The 18,987-nt window shown below is 42.4% G+C and overlaps 3 protein-coding genes across 3 annotated transcripts in view; 1 reads left to right on the forward strand and 2 right to left on the reverse strand.

Moving 5' to 3' along the window:
* Window positions 1–681, forward strand: part of LOC146314911 (C-1-tetrahydrofolate synthase, cytoplasmic-like) — an 8,508-nt gene extending 7,827 nt beyond the window's left edge. Inside the window, exon 12 of the mRNA XM_084736798.1 lies at window positions 241–681. The gene's annotated coding sequence lies outside the window, so the exon portion shown is untranslated. The remainder of the gene's footprint in view (window positions 1–240) is intronic.
* A 3,550-nt stretch (window positions 682–4,231) lies between these two features.
* LOC146314912 (uncharacterized) lies at window positions 4,232–5,637 on the reverse strand. The gene has a single exon (XM_084736792.1). The coding sequence runs from the start codon at window positions 5,526–5,528 to the stop codon at window positions 4,278–4,280; it is 1,251 nt and encodes a 416-aa protein (XP_084592918.1). The 5' UTR covers window positions 5,529–5,637; the 3' UTR covers window positions 4,232–4,277.
* Window positions 5,638–14,111: 8,474 nt separating this feature from the next.
* zbtb25 (zinc finger and BTB domain containing 25) lies at window positions 14,112–18,724 on the reverse strand. The gene is made up of 3 exons (XM_084736791.1): window positions 18,669–18,724; window positions 16,059–16,238; window positions 14,112–15,617 (listed from the first exon to the last, which is right to left on the reverse strand). The coding sequence occupies exons 2-3, from the start codon at window positions 16,229–16,231 to the stop codon at window positions 14,420–14,422; spliced, it is 1,371 nt and encodes a 456-aa protein (XP_084592917.1). The 5' UTR covers window positions 16,232–16,238; window positions 18,669–18,724; the 3' UTR covers window positions 14,112–14,419.
* Between the last annotated feature and the right edge of the window lie 263 nt (window positions 18,725–18,987).

Raw genomic sequence — 18,987 nt, forward strand, 5'->3', positions numbered from 1 at the left:
CACCTTTAACATGATCTCATGTACATCAGCTTGTGTTTGTGATGAGTTAGTGAGACACGCCCCCTGCTGGTCAGCTGACACACTGCAGGCAGACAGCTGAACGCTGTCGACACCTTCACCTCTTCTACTCATTTTTTCTCTTTTTATTTCTGTTTGTTTGAGTTTAATTTAAAGTTTCTCTCTGATGCTGTGACCTCGTCTGCTCACAGAGGTCAGTTAAGTTTCATCTTGATTTTACAGGGAGAAGACAACAAAAACAACAACAAAAACAACAACAAAAACAACAACAGAAGAAGATTTGACGTCACAGGATAAGAGACAAGAAGAAGGTCAAAGTCCACATGTTGCCAGTCAGTCTGAACTCAGGGCGTTTTTCGACCTTTAAAACTCGTCAGCAGTTCTGTTTGTTCAGGGATCAGAGGCTGTCACCATGGAAACCAAGACATGCCAGCTGCTTCCTGCTGTGGACTGAAGTCAACATGAAGCGACCAAATATCTGATCATTGTATCGATTAGTGCCAAAATCTGTTTTCATGAGTTTTTAATCTTTAATGAGATGATGTCATGTGATGTAAATAATCTATAATCATATAATATAACCTTTGTTTTGTTATTTTCAGCCTCTTCAGTCTGTTTGTGCTTCTGCAACATGTGGATCAATAAAGTTTGTTTTTAAACATCTTAACTTTTTATTCAGACACAAAAAACAAACTTCAAGTTGAAATCTTTCTGAACTTTAACGTCAGTCTGCTTCTCAGATATCAACATTTTATCATATTATCACTCGTTCCAGCTGGATTACATCACAGTCTCGATCAATACCTGATCGCTTTACAAAATGATTGATCCCATCACTCACTGAGACACAAAAACATGAAATTAAACTCCAGGTTGAAAAATACTGAAGTTCCTGTTTGTTTGACTTGAAATTGTCTCCATGGCAACACAAAGTCTTTGCTGAACACCTGAAACTGTTGCAGAAATGATATTTTTGATCATTTTATTTTATTTTCCATTAAACAGAAGTTATCATCTCTGCTACGTTAACTTTGACTCCTGTAATCTCTGAGTTCTTAACATAAAGTTTAAAATAGTGACACAGTAAATACTGCAGAGGAAAAGATGATCTTTACCTGTGCAGGGTCTTCAGGGTCACCTGGTCCAACATGCTCACCTCCACAGGAAGTACATTTCAAAACAAAAGTTAACTATGGATTTTGTTCAGTTTTTAAAAAATACATAAATATGAGTAAACAAAAACATTGTTATCATTGAGTCAAGTAATATTTATTTAAAATAATTTCAGAATGTGATTTTATGAACTTGTTTCATGAACAAAATATGTTTTTAAGATAAATCCAAAATTTCCCTGCTGAGTAGATGAACAGTTCTGATGAGTTATGTTGTGTTACTGTATATAAATAAACTTTATTTTCATGTTAATCTTTAAATAGATGAAAAACGTCTGTGATGATAATCAGACGTCACAGCTGATGATGGTTTGATTGACAGCTGTGTGATGACTGCACTCGTCCATGACGTTGATTGATTGATGTTTGATTCCTGAAATAACTTTGAGAATCTGAATCTTCTCTTTAATGTATAATCTCTCATATATGATCACCTCTCTATTATATATGTCTTTAATATCTTCAGGAAGATCATTTATTCAACAATAAAAATCATTTCACTTCAGCTTCGTCTGTTTAACTTGTTTGTTTCTGATTCTTCAGAATGAAAACATTTTTTATTCTCAAGTTTTATTTAATATATTTGAGATAATTTATCAGCAGAAATTTAAAATATCTGTTATTTATTCGTAATTTGTTTCCTTAATTGATGCAAACACACTTTTGTGATGAAGAACAGAAGTAAGAGATCAATTAACATTCGATCAGTCGACATCAGAAACTGAGAAATCAAATCGTTTTATGTTTAAATATTAAAAACATGATAATTCTCCTTTATTCTCTGATTACACTGAAACATGTCTGAGGTGTGAATACGACACATTTATTTGAATATTGACCAGAATCATTCACAGAACAAATCAAACCCACAGAAACTGAATAAATGACATCATACTGATTAATCAATACATCATGTTAACGAGCAGAATCTAAATCAGCTACGACTGATTCAAGACGTCTTCCAGTTTAACTGAGAACTCCAAAGTTCTCTGAGTTCTCTGTCAGAAAGTTCTGCCTGAACGATTTCCGATTCAGGAAGTCGGAGGAACTTCACCAACCCTGACCTCAAAATCCAAGATGGCTGCCGACACGTCATCTGTTTATTAATTCGGTCATTAAAAAGAGTTCAAAGTTCAGTTCACAGAGATTAAAACGAACTGATTCATACTCACATTTTTTACTTTTTTCATTCGATTTAATTCTGTGTTGTTGTTGTTTTTTTAATTTGAAACAGAACTTCCTCCTACAGGGACTCTGGAGACGTGGACATGGAGACGTGGACATGGAGACGTGGACATGGAGACGTGGACATGGAGACGTTTGTGGGTTGTTTTTTGATTTTTCTTTTTTTAGAATAGCAGACTTTTGCTCTGAATGCAGACGATGTCTGAAAGCTAAAAAAAACTGGACCACATGCAAATAAAGTAACATTTTTAGATTTACAGTAGTAATGTGATTACTTTGAGATGCAGTGAAATACAATTTAATACTACAGTCTTGTCATTATTGATGAAAAAGATCAACTGTATCATTAATTAGTGAACATATTTATGTTTCTCATGTTAAAAGATGACTCGTGTATTTCAAGAAGTTGAGGAGGAACATTTCAAAACAAAGAAAAAAGGTACAACTGCCCCCAGTCTCCCCTATCTTAAAACATTGAGTTAGTATCTCAGAATACGAGAAAACTCATTATTTGAAAATATAAAGTAAATAAGTTGAAATACTAAATCAATACTGTGAGATTCAAAGACATTATTCGGACAAAGTTTGTCATAATAATAATCATATTGTCAGAAATATGTTTCCATGGAAACAGATGTTTATAGATGAGCGTATAATGTGGATCTGTGTGTGCGTTTCTGTCTGACTTCACCAATAAACCACAGAATTACAGACAAACATCAGGCTTCATGGTCAAAGACAGATTTTATATCACGTCGACACTTTGTTCATCAAAAATACGATCACGTTCAGCGACCGCCGCTCTTCTACCGTGTTCCTGCACAGCGCTGTGTCATTGAATCAGTCGTACATGATCATGTATGATCAAATAAAGTTCTTATCAAACACAAAAAGGTTCCTTCTGACTTGGAATGCAGCCGACTCAGGTGGGACTTCACTTCCCACGTCTGACGCGGTGGACTTTTTGTCCTGAGCTGTGACTGTCAGGCGAAGCTTAAGAACCAGATCAAGAGGAACCTGATCATCAATCAATCATTTGAACTTGTTTTATGGTGTCCAGTGAGATGACAGCTGGTTTCACGTCGGTCAGATAATTACCACATCCTTCTTTAGTCTACGCGTCCTCAGAGAAACACGCCAGTTAAAGGTTCATTCTGCAGATTTGATATATGAACCTCAGTTTGCTGCTCATTGCTCAGTCAGCTGTGTTGTAACTCATTTTTCTCTTTGGAAACAACTGAACTATCTGACCTCCTCTTCTCTTCTGCAGCTTTCAACCCAACCCATTCACTTCAACGTGCAGACAAACAATATGACTTTCTACTTTCACACTGTGTGCAGAGCAAACACCAAATTAAAGTAAACCAAAACATTTCATTAATTACATATATTTCATAATTTGGGTGAAATATTCACAAGACTGATTTTAAAAATGTACATTATGTTGTGAAACATAAGAAGCTCATTTTAATCCCTTTAACTACGATCTTTTTCTCGACCAAACCAAACTGTGAAATTGAATATTAAACATGTTTAATCATATAATCATGAGACGAAGGTCACCTGATCACAGATCTGCTCTCCACAGGTTAGAACTGGCGTGTGCACTGCACGCAGTTTGAAAGTATGAACTGGTGTCATTTGCACGCAGATTAAGAGACGTGTCGCAATTCATGTGACCACACGTCTTCCTCAGGTGGCGTTTGTCCTGTTGTCATGGAGACACAGAGAAAAAAATCCTTAAAGTGAAATCTGAACATCTACAAACTAACCAAAAGCTCCAGAACAGCCACTAAATGGACCTTTGTGATGTCATGTGACGATGCCATAGTGATGTCATCAGCTGCCTGTGTGCCTGTGTCCTCAGCTGAATATCCCTCTGAGCAGTGTTCTTCCTCATCATCAGGCATGATCTCTGCAGCCCGGCGGCTCTCTGTGAACGCAGCCTGAGTCGCTCTGCTGTTCTCGGGTCAGCTGATCCACAGCGGCGTTCATGGCGGCTCGGACCAGAGAGCGCGCTGTCTGTAGCAGCTGGCGCTCGCTCTGCTCGAAGCCGAGGAGGAGGAGGTGGTTGTGGTTGCCCTCCCAACACTCCTCCTCTTCATCACCCTGAGTGACATCATCTGGAGGAGCCAGCTCGATCCGGATGGACGGTCCGTTCATTGACGGATGGAGAGACTGTAAGGTTGTTTCCTGCGGGGACGGCGCGGTCGAGGGTGCCATTTGATCACTGGCATCCAGGACAACTTCACCAAAGACCTCGTCTTCCTCTGAAGATACGACCTCTGTTACATCAGGATCGTTGTTTGTGTCCTCACAGGCAGTCTGGATTGTTTCCGGTCCGTTCAAAGCATCCGTCAGGTCGTCCTCAGCGATGCTGATGTCACAAACTGGCTGCTCTTCTGTTGCCATTTCATGTGGACTCTCCGCTGCAGCTCGTATCTCGACCTCCAGACTCTGGACGGTCTCATTGCTGTGGAGCTCGGCAGGCTCGTCCACCTGAGCTGCAGGTGAACCCCGAGCCTTCATGTTTTCCACGGAGATGCCAGACGACCTGCTCCTTCCTCCTCTGCTGAAAAACCTTCGCAGTCTCTTCCGGAAGCTTATTGAAGGTTCGTCACCATCTTTGACCCCAAGATCTCTCTTCTGCTGGTGAGTTTGTGGAACACCAGAAAAAGTCAGGAACCGTCTCAGTATCTGCCACATCCTCATGTTGAACCTCCTCCTTCCTTTCATTCCTGTAATTTTTTGTTCTGTGTTTTTGAGTGCAGCAGAATCCGTGTCCTGCAGCGCCGCCTCTGGCTGAACACACATCTCGTCTTTCTGCTTCTCCAAACTTCCCTCCACGTCCTTCTTTTGTTTCCGGTTACAAACAGAAGTAGAAGAGAATTTTCTCCACCACCTGCGTCTGTGCACCTTCTTCTTCCTCACGTCATCCTCCTCACCTGCAGCTCCGCAGCGCCCCCTGCAGCTCTCTGCCTTTATCTCAGATAAGACGTCCATGTTGGCAGATGTATGATCCTCGGGACTGTCCTCACCCGAACTCCTGGTCCTGGTTTTTCCCAGCAGCAGCAGCCTCGGAGGACCCGTCAGCTTCCTCTTTAAAGTGGCCTTCTCTGCTCGCTGGACATTTTCTCCACCCTCCGTCGCCATGGTTTGTTTCCACGGTGAAGCTGAATGTTTTTTATACTTCCTGGAGGCGTTTGAGCTCTTCTGTCCACAATGAGCTGCTGATGAACCATCTGCTGTGGAGCTTAAACACCTGGGAACCTGCAGAACAAAGAACCACATGAAATACTGTTGATTTATGACAGATGCAGCAGCAACATTTAACACTGCAGATATTATGAGAACGCATGAAATATGTTTCAGCAGCAGCAATAAAACCTGAACGCTCAGATATTTGACACAATGATTTACGTATGTTTTTCGATGTTTCTGTGGGTTACTGAATGTCATCAGGGTCACATGACAGGATACTTCTCCTGATTTGGTTTTAAAAAATGACCAATCAGTGGATTTATGATAAACCTATTTGATCATTTCATCCATTAAACCAGAAACTCTAATACTGTTCATTTTGTTTTATTGATTAAATTTGACAACACTGAGATTTTTCTTTTAATTACACTCTAGAAATATATGCAAATATATTCATAAAGATCTTCCCAAACTGCTGGACAACAAAATGTAACACAACTACAAATTTAATGTGAGAACTTTTCACAGATTGTAAACTCAGAGAAGGCAGATCTCTGCCGAGGCCAACTGACCAATGTTAACAAATGTTAATGAAAGTGAAGAAAAAAACTGAATCTGTCTCAAGAATTCGATCTGTTCCAAGACTGAATGGGTCCTTTCTAAACTGAAGCTTCACCTTTTCACCAAGGTTTATGAAAAGTATTTTGTTTTTCTGTAATCCTGCTGACAGACAAACAAACTGAAAACATGAAATCTTTAGTTGAAATAATAAAACTGTTTTAAATCTTGAGATAAACTTGAGAACCACGAGGAGGAAGAGGTGGAATCTTCAAACGTGGAGGAGCAAAAAAAACTTACATGGTTTATTTTTGAATCTTAAAAATAAAACAGTCAGATTTCAAATGAAGTTTTAAAGAAAGAGAAAAGATCTTTTAGTCGGTCAGGAAACGGGACAGTGGTGACAATCTGTACTCAGTATTACTCAGTTACAAGTACTGGTGTTAGAAAAATATTTAAGTAAAAGTACAAAGTATTCTTCTGAAAGAGTATTGGTTGTTTTTTTAACCGTTGATGTTTGATGAGCTACAACATACGGACAGACGGCTCAAACAAACAGGACGTTCACCTGAAGACACAAGTTTGTGTCCCATGTGAAATGAAAACATTAAAATCTGTCGTCCAGAACATTTTGTGAGTCATGTGACTTTCATGTTGGAGTCACTTCAGAATGTAAAGTAGTTCATATGGTCTCATCCTAAACCTCACCAGGTATTTTTCTGTACCAAACTGTGAGCGTTTCACAGTTAATCCTGCGTTGAACAGGTTTTTTGGCGGCATCAGCTGCAGAGTAAAGGAGAACTTCAGAATCAGTCTGAAGGACGAATCGTTGGCGTGAACGTGAACAGATCTGTGCCTGCTGCGACAGTTCATCTGTGTGTCCTGCTTTTCATTGGTCTGTGTGTGATAAATGGTTTGGATATTAATTTAAAGCGTACTCACTACTCAATCATGGTTTTAAAAGTAATTGAGTAGATTACATTGTGTGCTTGTATACTTAGATACAAGTACTCATAAAAGTACAAGTTACTTCCACCCCTGAGAACAGGTGATTACATCACACAATTTCCTTCACAAAAAGTCACATGTGAAGAATAAACTGAAAACGTGATTATTTCATATGTGAATAAAGAAAAAAATTCAGCTGGGTGAAAACCTCTAAACCTCTTTTTTTGTTATTTTCCTCTTTAAAATGTTTTTTTTTTCAGATTTTGATGCAGAGTGAACCATGAGGTTCTTAGAAAGGATCTTTGTTTGGATGAAAGACGGTTCTCAGTTGAGTCTTGTTTCTGTTTTTGTTCGACTCCCTCTGAACAGTCAAACTGTAAATAGAAGAATTTTAGGAGGATTTTGTCTGAAACTGTCAGACTTCATCATCATCATCATCATGGTGAGAGGAAGATCTGAGCTGATATTCAGACCTTGAAAGATCTCTGTGCTGTCTGAAGACTGATCACTGATCTGATCAGCTGAAAAACAGGTTCAATAAAGTCAAAACTGACATGTAATGACATCACAGTGACGTGATGAAGTCAGCAGAGTGTCAGCTGATGGTGAATAAAAGATGAAATCTCACCTGAGCGCGACTCTTCTTCCTGTTCTCAGTTCTCAGATCTGTTTCTCTGACAGAGGACAGAAACACTGAGCTCATCTCTCTCTCTCTCTCTCTCTCTCTCTCCTCCACCCCAGTTTCCATAGCAACCACACTGATTGGCGTTTTGTTTTATAGAAATTGCTTCTTCAATAAGGTGGTGGTAAGGCGGGGGAGTGATGTCCCCCGGGGGTGAGACGAACAGGAAACTGGATTTGGTTTTATTTCCCATAATGAGGTTCTACAAGATGTGATGTGAGAGCAACATGTGATGCTTTCTATCTTTAGACTGTGAGATCATCAGAGGGACGATTCACTGTCAACCACGACCAGGAGGACCAGGGGGACCAGTATGAGGACCAGGAGGACCAATACGAAGACCAGGAGGAGCAGGAGGACCAGTACCAAGACCAGGAAGACCAGTGTGAGGACAAGGAGGACCAGTACTTTCTATCTTTAGACTGTGAGATCATCAGAGGGACGATTCACTGTCAACCAGGACCAGGAGGACCAGTACAAAGACCAGGAGGACCAGGAGAACCAGTACCAAGACCAGGAGGAGCAGGAGGACCAGTACCAAGACCAGGAAGACCAGTGTGAGGACAAGGAGGACCAGTACTTTCTATCTTTAGACTGTGAGATCATCAGAGGGACGATTCACTGTCAACCAGGACCAGGAGGACCAGTACAAAAACAAGGAGGACCAGGAGGACCAGTACAAAGACCAGGAGGACCAGGAGAACCAGTACAAGGACTAGGAGGACTAGTAGAGGAACCAGGAAGACCAGTATTTTCTATCTGTAGACTGTGAGATGATTAGAGGGACGGTTCAAAACATCAGAGAGACATACAGGGAACAGGGGGACCAGTACAAAGACCAGCAGGACGAGTACCAAGACCAAGAGGACCTGTGCAAGGACCAGAAGGACCAGAAGGACCAGGGGGACCAGGGGGACCAAATATCGCCTTGTGCAGAAATCCCCAAATTTGACTTTCATCATCATCATCAAATGTATTTTATATAATTAAACCACCAAATTTTTTCTAACATTATTATATTTGTGTTGTCGTCTTCTTCATTTTCATCATGTAGCGTTGTGTGCGTCCAAAACTCTGATTGTACCAGTTATTTAGTTCTGAAAACAGGTGGACGACTTTTTACTTTTTTACTTTGAGGACATTTCACTGCAGTGTCTTTGGATTTGGGACTGTTGGTTGGACAAAAGAGGACGTTTGAAGACGTCACTTTGGACTCATTGGACTCTGCATTTCTCACAATTTTGAGACATTTATCGATTATTTTCATTGTCAAATAATCTGTCAATCATTCTCTTGATTAATCGATTAACTGTCGTCCTCAAACGTCTTTTTGTCCACAACTCAAAGATATTCAGTTTACTGTCAGAGGAGGAAAGAAACCGCTGATTATGTTCTGTATATTTACAAAAAACAATAAAGTTTATCAGTTTGAACATTAAATATCACTTCATGATTCACCTGAACACAAGTTTAAAATTCTATTTTTCATTACATTTCACACAACTTGTTAACCCTTTTGGAAACGGGGTTGTACCAAAAAGAAACAAACAAACAAAATAAAACAAAGAGTAGAACAAGACCACAAACAAATAAAGAACCACGCAGAGACTGTGTCTGTAGGAGGACGGTCACATGTCTGTTGTTATATTCTGTCAGTAAATGAAGGGAATGATTATTGTAGATGGAGTCGTTCACGTTTCGTTACTTATCACTTCTGTTGTTGAGTAAATACTGAGTGATGTGAAATCAATAACTGAGTATTTTAAAACTTTAAAACGAGTGAGAAGAAATAAAAAGGTGCAGAGGTGAAAGTTGACTCACTGCTTCTCTTTCAACACTTTAATAAAACTTTTTATTCTTCATCAGGTACGAGAATCTGGATCAAAAACAGATTTAATTAAACTGATAACAAAAGAAATGTAGTAAAATGCTGGACTGCTCCTTTAGATTGAATCCCAGAGTGATGGAGAAAGTGTGATGTATTGATCAGTGATTGGTTATTGATCTGCTGTCTGCAGCGCTCTCTGTGTCTCTGATGTCATCACATGTCACCATCTATTTTTAAGGGTGTGAAGAAGAAGCTCAGCAGCTTTTGTTTCTATAGCGATGGAGGGTAAAAATACATCCCTCTGTCCCTAAGCAACAGCACATCAACCAATCAGAACCTGCGACAGGTGAAACATCACCTTTCAACACTTCAGCACTTTGTCTTCATGTGATTCTCAGTGAACTCCTGCAGGATGGATTATTTATTGATTGATTATGTATCCATCTAAGTGATTTGTTTGTGTTTATTTAGATGAGAAACATTAAATATTAAAAACTTCACGATCTTTAATTGATGACATAATAAAATTGTCTAAAGAATTCTTCACTTGTTTAATACGAGACTTCAGGAGAAAAAAACTCGTATCAATAGGTTGTGGCTGATGATTATTATTATTGATCTTTATCATCAGATCATCAGGACTGATCTGGGAGCAGCACAGCTGGAGCCTGTTGGACCGTCAACATGTTTTATCATCCAATCACAGCATCTGTCATCACATCCATGAGTCATCATCCAATCAGTGAGCAGCATCACTGGCGTCTGAACCAAACCTCAGTTTCCCAGAATGCCTCTGGTGAGCTCGGTCCTCGGCTCTCTGCTGACGCCTGTTGGATACAAACTGTTACTGCAGAGATTCCAGTCAACTCCATTTTATTTAATCTTCATCATCATCATCACCGTGAAAAATCAGTGATGAGATTTTTTATATTTCCATTTTCTTTTGAAGTTTTTGAATTTATTTTCTAATTTTTATTTCCTCCTTTTTCTTGGTGATGCTTTTCCAGATGTTTTCATTCCTGATGTTTTCCAGGTGTGATAAGAAGCAGCAGAAGCATCAATCTGAAAACCGTTTTGCTTCAGTTTCTGGACTGAAGGAAACATTTCCTCTAAATGCTGAACAACAAGACAAGTTTTCTCTCATTTGGTGGGCGTGTCACAGATATTATCCAATCAGCAGCATCGTGTATATAAACATTTAAAAAGGCAGTGCAGTTTTGCTGAACACGGCGTCAGAGTCAGGTCTGATCTGACTGATGCTTTCATCTTCTGCTAGTTTGTTTTCTCATTTCAAATAAATCTGACATTTCACATCTAAAACAAGTCACAAGTCAGTCTCAAGTCTTTGCACTCAAGTCCCAAGTCTCAAACTTTGATTTTCAGTCCTAAACATAAACATAGTCCCTCATGTAACATCAACTTTCAGCCTCATTCATTTGAAAAGGTATTTAGCAGTTAAGTGTGAATATAAGCTTCGCCTCACCGTTCTTTGTGTGAGATAATTACAGTGATAAGAATAAGTCTCAGAATCAGATGGAGGGAGAAGAGAAACCTGCTTGTTTTTCATCCTCTGCTTCATTTTTTGTACATGAACAAAATGATCATTGGTCTCATTTTTTCCAGCTGGAGCTCAGTAACGTAATTTGGTTCTTCATGGTTCTCTGCTGTCGTCTGATTGGTTCAAACAAAGTGGATCTGGGGAATGAAGTGTCGACTTGTTGAGGATGACCGGTGTTAAAATCAGCTGATTCAAGATTCACAGTTTTTAAGTAACAGACTTTTTCATCTTTGGATTTGGAGGAAAATCACGTCAGAACGCTCAAGTCCAAGTCAAGTCACGAGTCACTGGTGCTGATGTCCAAGTCGAGCTGCGAGTCTTTTTTGTGAAGTCATCATATTTGTGACTTGAGTCCAGCCCTTCTCAGAGTTTCATCACAGACGATAAATCAAATCAAATTTAAAACTCAAAGCTTTTCTCTTCAGGAGTTTAAACCTCCTCAAACTGAGCTGTGCTCTGATTGGTAGAAAAACACGTTTATTTACAAAACTTTATTGTTCCATCAATGAAAAAACAGACGTCTATGTACAAAACACGTCAACACAAAACCTTTTTTCTTTTTTTTTTTACTGTGAAACACAGAATGAAGACGACATCAGACATTCACCAATCAATAATCAATAACCAATGAACGCTGGTCATGTGACCGCAGAGCATCGCAGCAGAGAACCTCCAGTTAAAGGACCATAACACCGTTTTTTTAAATCCACAGTGTTCAGACTTCCAATCCTTTCAAAGTAAAGGTACATCCTGTACACTGATTATAACATTTTACAGCCTGAAGACAAAAACAGACACAGAAAAAAAAACATCTTTTCTTTACTCAGCGGAGGTTTGAAGCTCGAGGTGAACCAGAACACGACACACTTCCTCCTCCACCGTTTTTATGACTATAGCTGTTGTTCAGTCCCTCCAGGAAGCTGCCATGTTTCCATCTCTAAGATTCAAGACATCACACGTTTGTCTCACTGGACCCAGTCAGTGTTTTCTTTTATTATTTACTAGTTTACATTTATTATTTTTTTATTTTGTCACAGACACTAAAAAGAACAGATGGTTTGATTTTGTTATTGACATTTATCAGCGTTCTGTGCATTTCTTCATCTTTCATTCATCTTCACCTGTTGAAGTTACTTCAAACACTCAGATCAGAGAGTTTTGTTCTCCCTGGAACAAGCTGACTTTTATTTGAATAAATCATTTTAGAAAAGTGATGCCTGCCATGAAATCAGGCATTTCAGGCTGCAACAATCCCAAAAGCAGCCTGTGAAATCCTGGAGGGACTGCATGTTTTTGTTTTCGGTCTTTGAAGCACATCATGCTGCATGAAATCTGCTAAAAACATGAAACTGAGAGTGAGTGAAATACATATTTTCAATTCTATCATTTCTTTTGAAATGATTTATTGTGGAGTTCGTGACCTGTACTGCAGCCAGTCACCAGCCGGGGGGACTGAGATGTTTGGGCTTCACTTCTGAGGAGCCGTCATGTCGTCCATCTTTATAAAAGTTAATGAATCAAACCGACAAAGGAAATGAAACTAAAAACTGCGGGATGATAAATGATACCAGAGCAAACAGTGGTATGATCCTTTAACGGAGGTGATTTTTACTCTTTTAAAGTTCAGCTCAATTTGAAGCTTGAGTTGTTGTGAAAACAGACAAAGTTAGTTTGAAGGTTCTTCATGGTTCTAGAAAAGAAACATTATTTGGCGAGTTAGAAACAGCTGGTAAACTCTTCATCAGATTGTCATGAAGCTTTGATGGAAACGACAAACGACCATGAAACCACCGCATGAAGGCACTGCTGCTGCTTCAACACCAACACGTCATGTGTCTGTCTGAAGAGTCTACAGACACGCCAACCACAGTTCAACATATACATTAAAGGAACAGTCCCACAGTTTCATACACGTGTCCCATGTTTCATCACAGAGGCGTTCACTGTCCGCTGGTGAGTGTGGAAGATCAGGATTCAACACTTCAGCCTCTGCACAAACATTTTCATCCAAATACACAATTAAATTCAATGTTCACGTACCGTTAATTTACTATCATTAATCATTAATGCTGATTATTTTATCAATTAATGGTGTTGTTAGAGAAGTCCAACAGTCTGAGGTGAAGTCTTGTCTTATTTTGTCTGAACAGTCACAAATCCAGATTCAGATCATTTATCGTATGAAGAAAACCAGCAAACATTCACCTCGCAGGAGATTTTTCAACTTTATTGGTCAGTTTTCTGTCGATTACTGACATTAATGAGCTAAAACCAACAGTCGGACCTCACATCACCACATAATGAGCCTGTTCACACCTGTCACCAACATGTGTCTCGCGTCATCTTACTTAGCTGCTCTGCCTGAAGGAAACAAGAAGGTCCAGAATTCATCGCATTTTAAAGAGTTTGGAAAGTTTCTCCAAACTCAACGACTCACAAAACTGTGATTTTCTTTAAAGAGGTCTGGGGACAAAGACGCAGCCTGTATGGGTCACTGTTTACTGCATGTCTCAAGTTTGACGTGTTTGCTGTGAGTTCAAACATCTGGTCAGGAGACGCACTTCAGACACAGAGGCGCCACCAAGACACAGATGCTGCTGACCAGGCGCGAATGTGATGATACCGGGCGCGAACGTGATGATACCGGGCGCGAACGTGATGATACCGGGCGCGAACGTGATGATACCGGGCGCGAACGTGATGATACCGGGCGCGAACGTGATGATACCGGGCGCGAACGTGATGATACCGGGCGCGAACGTGATGATACCGGGCGCGAACGTGATGATACCGGGCGCGAACGTGATGATACCGGGCGCGAACGTGATGATACCGGGCGCGAACGTGTTGATACCGGGCGCGAACGTGATGATACCGGGCGCGAACGTGTTGATACCGGGCGCGAACGTGATGATACCGGGCGCGAACGTGTTGATACCGGGCGTGAACGTGATGATACCGGGCGTGAACGTGTTGATACCGGGCGTGAACGTGTTGATACCGGGCGTGAACGTGATGATACCGGGCGTGAACGTGATGATACCAGGCGTGAACGTGTTGATACCAGGCGTGAACAGGCTCTATGATCACTTGACTGACTCACACACATACCTGCACAGGTACAAGACCCTCAGACAGCAGCAGAGACAGAAACAGAACAACAACACAAACCTCAGAGTCCAGTCTGAGTCCTGGTTCAGTTGCAGACACCCGTGTGTTCAGTCACGCCACCTTGTGGTGAAACACCTGACACATTTCACCTGATGACATCACTCGACAGGCACACCATCCACACTCTCCTGGGAGATCTCAGAGTCCAGGGAGTAGCAGGAGCTGCCGTTGTCCTGAGTGTCCCTGTTGGCCTCCTCAGATAGCGTGGCGGTGCCAGCTGAAGCCCCACCCCCGGCCCCTCCCCCAGGCTCTGCGGCCCCCTCGCAGAAGTGGGCAGAGGCCTGGAAGAGCTGGTTGCAGAGGCGGTTGTAGCGGTGGTAGCGGGACGGTTTGCCCGTGTGGGTGTACATGTGCTCCTGCAGCTGGCTCTTGTGGGCGAAGCGCAGGCTGCAGACGGCGCAGGCGATCTTACGTTTACGTGAGTGCAGGACAGCGGGGGTGGGGCTGCTCCCACCTCCTCCTCCTCCCCGGCTCCTTCTCAGCTCTGCAGCCAGCTGGTTGGCAAGAGCCTGGCTCTGTCTCAGTGCCTCCTCCAGACAGCCCGCGTCCAGCTGCTCCTGGGCCCCAGGCGGCCCCTCCTCCACGCCGGCATCCAGCTCGGTGCCCTGAGACAGCCCCTCCATCAGGCGGGCGGGGTCGAGGGCGTGGCTGAACAGGTGCTCCCGCAGGCCCTCAGGGGAGGAGCAGCGCTCTCCACAACGAGGACACAGCAGGACTAGGGGTCGGTCTTTGAACAGGAGGCTCTGACTGGGACTGCTGCCCTGAGCTGGAGACGGAGATCCCGCTCCCTGCCCCTCCTCCCCGTCCCCGTCCTCCCCTTCCTCCTCCTCCAGGCGCTCCTGCTTGATGCGAGTGGAGATGTCTGAGTCGTCTCCAGACGCCACGGAGCAAACGTTGCGTAGCCCTGATGCCTGGCGGTCTGATGGGACCCCCTCAAGTCCAACTGTGAGAGACAGCTGAGAGTGTGACCGCCCCCCACGGCCGGAAGAGCGTCCGTCATCGGGGGCACCACAGGACACCGTGGTGGACTTGGGGACTCCAGATGCATCCTTGTTGGCCAGCTGGGAGGAGATCTGGATGCCGTACAGATTGGACATGCGGACCACATCCGTGGCGGTGTCAGCGGCGCCCTCACCAGGTTTCCGGCACAGCTGGTAGGCGTGAAGGAACTTGATGCCTTCCTGCAGCCGGCTCTGGTCCACTGGCTGTTTGGGACACATGCCGGTGTACATGATGTGCAGCAGGTAGCTGAAGACATCTGGCTGGATGTCTGTCGGCTGGATCTTTATACACTCACTGAGGACACACAGAGACACAGACAGACAGAGACACAGACTCTGCAGTCAACTAGATGTCTATGCTTCACGTCACTCTTCCCTGGATGAGGTCATGTAAACAATGTAATTGAACTGTGAGTTTGTGAGATGTGTTATTTTATGGTTGTTATCTTTTTGCTTCTTTTTAAAACTTCAGTCTTAACTCAGGATTTAATCACCATTTGAAAGCTCAGCAGTATCTTTGATTGTGGGAGAAAATTCATTCCTGATTGTGACTGAAGACATCATGATACTTTTTGGGCAGATCGCCCAGTCCGGCTTTTACCTCACTGTCATGAATTAAGATCAAATGTTTGCTGCATGACTCTACAGTTGGAAAATCTGGACAACTGTCCAATAAAAAAACCCTGTGTGAGTCTTCTCTCCCTGGTCAGGTGTGTGTTATTCTGTCTGACCTGACCTGGACTGGTGGATGAAGATCATCTTGAAGTAGTTGGAGAAGGCGGCGAGCACGGCTCGGTGAGCTTTGAAGTAGACGTTTCCAATGGCGACGGTGCAGTCGCACAGGAAGCCGAACTCTCTCTGAACGTTGAGCTGCTGCAGCAGGAAGAGGCTGTGAGACGACACCTCCATGACCCCCCTGTACACACACACACACACACACACACACACACACACACACACAGTGTTATCAAATGAGAGCATTCATCTCTGTAGGTCTATAAATGTGTGTCTCGTGTGTGTTCAGGTGTGACAGAGTGATGACTCAGAGTGTAACTGCAGCATGAAGAACAAACTGGTGTTATTACAACACCTGGACGTACCTGTCCGTGTCACCTGACAGTGTCTTTATCTCACGTCTGCTCTACATCAACCTCCACAGTTTATGATCAGCACCTCTGGAAAAACATCCTGCATAGCATCATAACTCCGTGACAATGATTTAATTTATCGTTTTGTTATGAATAAATGAGAATCTCAGCTCTGTGGCTGGAAGCCTCCACCAAACCAGTCAAGCATCAGTTCTCGTCCATGTTTGTCAGACTCATATAATACATGTAGTGAAGACTCCAAAGGAAAACTAGGCCTGGTTCTATGAGGATATAAAAACATGCACTGCACCTTCAATTTGATATTTTGCACCCTCAGTTTAATATTTTACACTCTCATTGATGTACAGATAATAAAAGCTGAGCGCATGCATCTGTTTGGGATCACATTTAGGGCGCAGACTGCATGTCTCCATGAACACCCTTTATTTTGGTTCATGTCATGTGCAGCAGTGCAGCGTGCAAAGAGCTGAGTGAAGGTGAATATAGATCAGCGGCGAGAGCAACAATTAGTCCAAAAAATCAATGACAGAATTAGGCGCCAAAGAATTTAATCGTCAACAATTTGTTCATTATGTCATTGTGAGTGTTTTGATGCTGTGGAGTTGAACTGAACATCATTTTTCTGGAGCTGATATAAAGTAGGGGGTGAGCCATCTTCCCGTTCCTTCCCATCTCTGCTGACAGGTTCACATGTGCCGTAACGGCCGCAAAGTGACGGCTAAACAAACCGCCGTGAAACTGCTGAAGTCTGGGAGCATTTCACCCTCAACATGACAAAGCATTTGTAAGATGGACCACGTTGGACGTGTGGACGATGTGGACTCACACTCGCCTCAGTGAAACAGGTTGTTAGCTAGCTTACAGTTAAAAGACAAGTCTGTCTGTACTCTGTCTCTGCTGCAGGAAGTATGTGAAACTGAATGTCAGTTTTCCCACGTTCATGCCTCGTTCGGTCTTCTGTAGCGAGGTGCAGCTGGACTTATCTTATATGTAGACATGTCATATGAATATATTAACAAAAACTGGGCGCGTCTCAAGGCAACATTTCCTTTAAAGGGAAAGATTAGGGAAAGGGGAAAAAAAGATGAGGCACTCGTTGCCCCTCCTGTCTCCTGCCCCTCTGGTCTGACCTCACACCTCAACGCCACATTATTCATTCTAACAATGCTTATCTTATTATCTTGAATCTGTGAATGATCTTTTTTAATGTTTATTATAATGATTATTCTCGTCATACATGATAAAACTTTTTCAGTATTAAGTGTAGGGCTGCAACTAATGATGGTGACCTCTAGAGGCCAAATGTTATCAATATCATCAATAACTACCCCTGACAGCACGGAGCGCTGCTCTGTGGCTGCAGCAACATGAACGACCTGCGATCAATCTGTTGATTTGATCGTATTCTCGATCAATCGATTAATTAATCCTTTCATGACCTGGTCAGTGGAAACATGGAGCAGGTCTGGACCTGTTTTTCAAATCTTTCCTGTAACAGTTATTTTTTTTTCATCAATTAATCTGTCGATCGGTTCCTTGATTAATCGATCAGTTATTTGGTTCATAAAATGTTGAAAATGTTTAAGTGTTGATCAGTGTTTTCCAAAGACAACGTCCTCAGAAACTAGAAAATATTCACATTTCAGAAGCTGAAATTTTTTTATTGTCTTAAAATTGACTCAAACCGATCAATCCCTTATCAAAAGAGCTGCTGATTCTCATAATAATCAATTAATAAGCAATAAGTTGATTAATCGTTGCAGCTCTGTTCGACACACGTCTGCAGACACACCTGCTGTGGACCAACATCCCCACGTCAGTGACCTCATGTTTGATCTCCAGCAGGCTCCGCCCACCTGATGACACACAGCTGACAACATCTGGACAGGTGAATGAGTAAGGAGTCAGTGAGGTCATCAGCTGACCTGTGACCTCACTGAAGGTCACCAGAGACACGCGCGCGCACACACACACACAGTCTCTGATCCAGACAACAACACCCGCGCGGCCAAACAACAACACAGCTCTGCGCGTGCACGTGGCGCGGCTCGTGCTCGCGCAGCTGCAGCCTCCTCCATCCTCCTCCTCTTCCTCTGTCTGTCTCATCCACATCTCACCAACACGCACGTCCTCATTCACAGACGCACACACAGCGCGCCGTGCACGCTCCTCTGCCCCGCACACACCCTCTCTGTGCGTCGCTGTCGTGCACGCGCGGCCGTTAATCGGTGTCTTACCGCAGAAATGTGCAGATTGTCTTCAGCTGCGGGACAGGTTTGTTGCTGCAGATGATCTCGCGCAGAGCCGCGTCACATCTCGCGAGAGTAAGGGTCAAAGGGGTTCGTCACGTGACGTGATTGTGTCACCTACAGACATGTAATTAATGATCAGTAACTGTGTGATTGATCTGTTTTCATCGATTTACGCTAAATAAAAACAGAAATTAAAAAAACAAAAACACGGAGTTCATGGGACAACAATTAATTTAATGATGGAAAAAAAAAATAATAATAAAGATAATAAGATAATAATAATAATAATAATAAAGATAATAAT

This window comes from Lutjanus erythropterus, chromosome 15 (genome assembly GCF_056507025.1).
Source record: "Lutjanus erythropterus isolate fLutEry1 chromosome 15, fLutEry1.hap2, whole genome shotgun sequence".
Lineage (NCBI taxonomy): Eukaryota > Metazoa > Chordata > Actinopteri > Lutjaniformes > Lutjanidae > Lutjanus > Lutjanus erythropterus.

Coding starts and splice junctions, on each gene's coding strand:
- zbtb25 (XM_084736791.1), bottom strand. CDS start 16,231: ATGGAGGTGTCGTCTCACAGCCTCTTCCTGCTGCAGCAGCTCAACGTT. Junction 15,618..16,058: donor ATCTTCATCCACCAGTCCAG/GTCAGGTCAGAC, acceptor GTGTGTCCTCAG/TGAGTGTATAAAGATCCAGC.
- LOC146314912 (XM_084736792.1), bottom strand. CDS start 5,528: ATGGCGACGGAGGGTGGAGAAAATGTCCAGCGAGCAGAGAAGGCCACT.